The 6,338-nt window shown below is 34.8% G+C and overlaps 1 protein-coding gene across 1 annotated transcript in view; it reads right to left on the bottom strand.

Annotated features, from left to right (window-relative positions):
* LOC107091542 (putative helicase mov-10-B.1) overlaps window positions 1–6,338 on the bottom strand; it is a 21,001-nt gene that overhangs the window by 13,837 nt on the left and 826 nt on the right. Inside the window, exons 3-8 of the mRNA XM_015385529.1 lie at window positions 4,312–4,493; window positions 3,951–4,053; window positions 3,727–3,868; window positions 3,360–3,612; window positions 378–509; window positions 116–293 (exon numbers count right to left, since the gene is read on the bottom strand). Of these exons, the coding sequence (XP_015241015.1) occupies window positions 116–293; window positions 378–509; window positions 3,360–3,612; window positions 3,727–3,868; window positions 3,951–4,053; window positions 4,312–4,493 (990 nt within the window). The remainder of the gene's footprint in view (window positions 1–115; window positions 294–377; window positions 510–3,359; window positions 3,613–3,726; window positions 3,869–3,950; window positions 4,054–4,311; window positions 4,494–6,338) is intronic.

The raw sequence follows: 6,338 nt of genomic DNA on the forward strand, positions 1-6,338 counted from the left end.
ATATATATATATATATATATATATATATTACATCAAAAGACACCCCTCTTTTTTCAGCGTCAACTGAAATATTCTACCATTATATTTAACCTGAATGACAGGAGCACGTTCATACCTCTAGAACAAGAAGCTTCCGGTTGGTTGTGTCTCTTGCTAGCTCAGCGTGTTTTCTGTCGTCATTGGGAATGTTGTATCTTCTGATATCAAACACCATCTGAAGTTCCTCCAGATACAGCAACAACTGGAACTTCTCAGTATAATTGTCCCAACACAAAGGTCTCTCCAACAAATGACTTAAAAAAAAAAAAAAAAAAAAAAAAGTTTAATAGAGTATATTCGCATTATAACCTTTTTTAGGTAGAAATTTATCAAATAACCTTTTCTCATTAGCGAGAAAGTTTCGAGACGGGTGAGTAGGTTTCCTCAGTAGCTGAATGAGGTCGTTCATGTATGGTGGTGTCGGGTACTTTTTTAAGTGAACCACATTTTCCAGTTGCATCACAGCGAGTCTGCAAGGTGAGAAAAAGAAATAAAGATGAAAACAAATCAGTCCAAATCAAACCAAAGCATACCTTTTAGTAATAATTTTATGTAATATAAACCATCGTGGGTGTTATCAAGAGCATCCGGGGCCTCGTAAATATAAAGCATTTCTATGCACAAAAAATCCCGCAGCACAGTTTTCTCCAACTAACCCGTAAAGTCTAAAAATGAATGTTGTGTGAAAGCGTGCAGCAATTTTTCAATCCACAATAAAAATATTTAAAAAACTAAAACTTAACCAAAGAAACACAATTTTGACTCTATTCAGTTAGTTTAAAATGAAAGACAAACCTACAATAGTAATTTTCTTCCATGGGTTTGTGCTTTTAAGATTCAAACCAAAAGGATCAAACGAAATAAAATTTAGCTTCATATAATAATGTAATATACAAAAACCATGAAAACAGTCTCAGCAAGATGAGTCTGTAAATATTCCTCAGTATAGGTCATGTAAAAGTGCTTATATATGTGCGCTGAGTTACATAAAATCAATTTTTATTCTCAAAAGGCTATTAATTCCTTACAAATTAGAGAAGATGATTAATCAAGTAGATATGGTGTAGATAATCTCACATATGCATACATAGCTGCATCAAGGTGTGTGGCATTGTGCAAGGAGGGTGCATGTGTTCAGTGATCCTGCTGACCTGCTGGCATGTGATGATATCTGTTTTAGATTGTCTTATATAAACCAGAGTCCTGCATGTGTCAAGATTACCATAATCATTACTTTTTAAAACCTGGGCGTTTAAACCCGGGCGACCCAACCCCTAATAACAAAGTGTACACACAGCAATTTAAGTCCTCAAACACAACATTCTTTATTTTTCCAGCTGCAGCAGAATACTGTCTCAATAATAGAGGCAGTAAAGAACATTGCCTCACACTCGCAACTAGGGTTGCCTTGTTGCTAAAAAACTTAATGTTATCTGGATACAGTGAACCCTCGCTATAACGCAGTTTACTTTTCACGGTCTCGCTGCTTCACGGATTTGCATCATGCATTGTTAAACTTTATTGTCAAACATAATTGATGGTGGCATGTCGGTTTATAAGGATCTATTGGCCCAGAAGAAAAAAGAGCGACAACCACCGATAACTATGTTCTTCTCTCCAAAAAACACACCTGCCACAGAGCAGAGTCAGAAATCAGCGGCTCCGTCAGAACAGCAGTGAAATACTGTACTTTACTGTACACATGAGTCACTATTTGTGCAACTGTACTTTGTATTTTTTTTCATAATCATTTTTCATTTTCAGTTCCAATTCGTTTTCATTTTCAGTTCCAATCCATCCCGGTGGGGTGATGCTGATCCCCGCAATATTAACCCTTCAGTTCGTATTGATGATTAAAATTATTATATATTTATTTATAACTATATTATTTTACAGTACAGTAGTTATTTAAAAAATAATAACAATAACAACAAACGTTTATACAGTACTTTTATTTGTTAAACAAATGCTTTGGCCTGTAAAAAGTTTTTGTTCCTTGTTTTCAATGTTTTATGGAGTATTTCATTGTATAATAACTTTAAAAAAAATAAAGATTTCGCCTATCGCGGGTTCTTTTTGGAACGTAACCACCGTGATAAACAAAGGTTCACTGTATTCTTAAAAATTTTAATTAAGATGTAGAGTTAATAAATAAGAAATTATAAATAATAAGTTTCATGTTGTAACTCTGTATGACACTTGCCTGCATTTTGTTTTTTTATATCCGTGCCCGCACCTGTTAAATAATGTAGGTAGTTTTTCTACCTGCAGATGTACGTTTTATAAAGATACCCACCAGATGCCGGTGGGTACCCGACCCGCTGACGGACACACCTGTATGTTGCTTAAATACATAATACTTGCAGTAAATGCTTAATAGATACTTATAAGATTACAATTTGAATCGTAGGACCGTTCTCCAAATGGAATCAGCATTCCAATTACTTTTACAAATAGAAAACATCTTCATTACAAGGCTGTACATATACCAGTGATGCACAAGAGTCTCCCACGAATGTAGCGGGACATTAGCTGCCTCAACACAGGATTCCTTTATACTATAACCGTTATTACTTTTAATCATTCAAATAACAGTTGTACTGGGAACATACTTCAGACAGGCTCTGTGTGGCAGGGCTGCCCTCTATGTGTTTTTATCAATTTAATTTTGGTGAAGTCCTTAAAGGTTTTAAACATTTACTGTACTTCACACAGTCGCTGATGTCATTTATTGAGTTGTTGAATGGCTGTAATAAATGTCCCTGAGGTGTGTTCATGAAGTCTATCACTGACAGACTGATAGCATAGTTGCCATGGTTACTTAGTTACAAATACTCAAAACTTTTGTGGAAACAGATAACCTCTAAGTTTTTGAGTAAGTAACTTAGGATATTAAGATTGAGATACATTTTTCACATCATGATGTAAATGCAGTAAATATGTAAGTACTTTAAACTTAAATATTTTAACTCAGGTAACAACTTAGGTATGGACTCGTCAAAGCGGGTCGGGTTCGACTCTCGGTATCGCAACAAAATTTACTACATATAGTTCCTTTGTACTTGTGACAGTATGGCGACAATAAACTTGAATTCTATTCTATTCTAATTATTTGGGTGTATACTTTCAGTGTATTTATAATAATTTGGATATGTATTTAGGGGCTGGAAAAAGAAGGGTGAAAATATACATGAGCAATGCCTCTTAAATTGGAATAATAGACCAATTACTTCATTATTCAAACTCCAAGTAATTTGCATGAAGCACCTGATGTTTGGGGTCATATGTTAATGGAGAGTATGTTGAGAAAAGGAACGTACCTCTCAGGTGGCTGCCCATCCTCAATCTTGCAATCAGGTTCTGGGATCCAGTCAGGGAGGCAGCGAGGCTTGAAGGGCGCTATAGGGGCCAGCTCCAGTCCTAAATCAGTTATACACTGAGCCTCGATGATCCGCACAATATGGAAGGCAGCAGTGGTTGGCTCCAAGTCTGGTTTGAATTCAAATGCCAGTGTAGCTGGAAAAAACCCAACCAGACTACATTGGAAACTGACCTCGACTTCATAGCTGTCACCTGAGAAAAGAACAAAACAGGAAATCTGATTTATTACACCATTAATACTAATTTTATACAGTTTTGCTAAAATAAAGATGAATTCGTTTTTGTTTTTTTCTGTTATTGCATTACCTGGATTTAGAAGTAGGGGTTGCAGTCTGGTCACCCTTTTTTCATCACGTAGAGTTAAGCACCTAAGCCAGTGCAGTGGTGTGTAGTAAGTAAAATACAAAGGCTGATCTCCTGTGTTTTCCACATTCAGCTTGACTGTATACTGAAAAAATATAATATAAATAAAAGGGTTTAGATATGTAAAATGCCAAATGATTCCAGACAGAGAAGGGCAGCAATCGTACCTCATATGTGTTTTTCACACACAGGACAAGTTTGCCGTTCTCAAACGGACAGTCAGAAGTGATGCTGATACCATGTTTATCAGAGAGCAACATGGAAAGATACCTAAGGTCCAATAAAGAGCAAAGGTTAGAAAATAATTGTACAGCTCAGAGTTTAGTAAAGAATTAATGCAGGCTGCTAAGGATATCTGCTCAGTCACAAGAATTCTGTTTTGCTTTTTTTCTTTCTAATTTATGCAAACATAAAAGCAATCACAGGTGAATGGGATTTCTAAAGAAATGTATTTGTTTTGAAATGCAATATTTTTTTTTCTTTTTTTAAGGAACCAGGGAAAATACTAGGAGAGTTCTGTCTTATTACCTTTCCACCTTCAGTATGCTCATCAGCTCACTGGCCAATTTTCTCCTGGCTCTGACTCCGGTCACTGCCTCATCTGCTGACTTGGTGTCTGTTGAGGCATCAATGCTATCTGACCTGCTTGGCTCAGGTGGTGGGTTCTGGGTCTTGGGTGTGCACCACTGGTTCAGGTATTGAGCTCTGACCTGCAGAAATTTAATCAGACATTTATCTTGAAATGAAAAGAAAGACACACCTCTTGATTACTTTTGGCCTCCATAAGAGGCTGTAAAACAAAACAAAAGTCTGCATGGTTGAAACCTGGAGATTTTTTTTACCCTGATCTCTCATTAGAAGCTCTTACTGTCGTGAGCCAACAAGCTAATGGAGCAAGCTAGGGCTGCAACTAACATCATTTTGGAAATTGATTAATCTGTCGATTATTTTTTCAATTAACTGATTATTAATCAGATAATCAAAGGTTCCTTAAAGAAGAGTTTTTACTAAATTAAACCAGGTTAAAGTGAAATGTTTCCACTTGAGGAGTTCAGGATTGAACATATTAACAAACAAAAGAGTTTTATTTATCTGAACTTACTATTTATCTTAATTTAACTTACTGCTCTAAGTGGGTCGCTCTATAAGCTGAAGGCAAGTTTTAGAGTCTCTATACTCCAGTTAACTATTTATCAGTTACTAAATTAGTTGACGAGTATTTCAATAATTGAATAATCATGATTAATCCAATGAATTGTTTCAACCCTAGAGCTAGCATTATTTTTCAACGCTTCTCTAGGTTGGATATGTAGAGCTCCCCCTACAGATTTGGTGGAGGATAGCTCTTTAGATTTTAGCAACTTAAAGATCCAGTGCAGCTTATATATGCATGTTTCCAGTTAAAACAAAAAACTTAGTGGTGCAGCTTATACTGAGGTTTGCTCTATAGTAAGGAAAATACTGTACATTTACATCTGTCTTATATTTGATACCTTTTTTTTTAACAATGTTTATGTCAAGGCTTAAGCTTTTACTCAGATGGCAAGATATATGGTTCATTCATTTAGCAGTTTAATTGGAACGGTATCGGATATCGGCTGATACAGTCCACCCAGATATCGATATCTGATTGCATCAGAAAAAAATGGATCACTGTTTTTCACTGCCAAAATTTACCCATTGATACAAAAGTCTAGAAATCTATAAGAAACAGTGTGGCAGGGTGCCAGCCTATAACACCATCCCCATTAAAAAACATGTACTGCAAAACAATAGAGTAAACATACTCAGTGAGACTAACTGTAAAGTAAACCAGCATTAAATCACTTAGTGTTTTTCCTAGAACTCCTCTTAAATAACTTTATTGATTACACTACATTTTGTTTTTAATATATAATCATAACAGGATTCAAAATATAATTTCAGGGTGTCCCAGAATGATCATAGAGTCATTACATGTATTACTTTAAGTTCAGAAGTTTGTATACAATGAGGTAAATGTCTACAAACAGGTTGGACAGGTTTCATGCTATTCAAATGCTATCCAATTTGCCTTATTGTAGACACATTTAGCCTATTTAGAAATAACCAGGTCCATCCACAATCAGTACCAGAAAGAAGTTCAAGATAAATGCAAAAAAAAAATGTTTCTCAGTTATAAATTTTATGTCAGTATTTTATCTTAGATTTTTTTAACCTAAACAATATTTAAAATCCTAATAAAAATACATATAATAGAAAATGATTTTTCCAACCATGAACAAATATCAAGTAATAAAATATAAAATTGTATTAACTAAAACTTAATTTCTTTTGTGACATAAAAAAGTAACAGAAGTGATAAAAGAAGTACTATATTTTTTAAGAGAGGTCGCTGTGTTTGAATAGCCTTGTCATTATTGATTTTGTGCATTACTGCTTTATATACTAAAGTTCTAAATTGTGGGGCTGTGCTACCAGCTCTATACAATATATGTTTCAGATCTGAATGAGACCTCCTGGTTAAAAAACACAACAAAATAGCAAAATAAAATATAACAATGTAAAAAAAAAAA

This window comes from Cyprinodon variegatus, unplaced genomic scaffold (genome assembly GCF_000732505.1).
Source record: "Cyprinodon variegatus isolate N-32 unplaced genomic scaffold, C_variegatus-1.0 Scaffold16, whole genome shotgun sequence".
Lineage (NCBI taxonomy): Eukaryota > Metazoa > Chordata > Actinopteri > Cyprinodontiformes > Cyprinodontidae > Cyprinodon > Cyprinodon variegatus.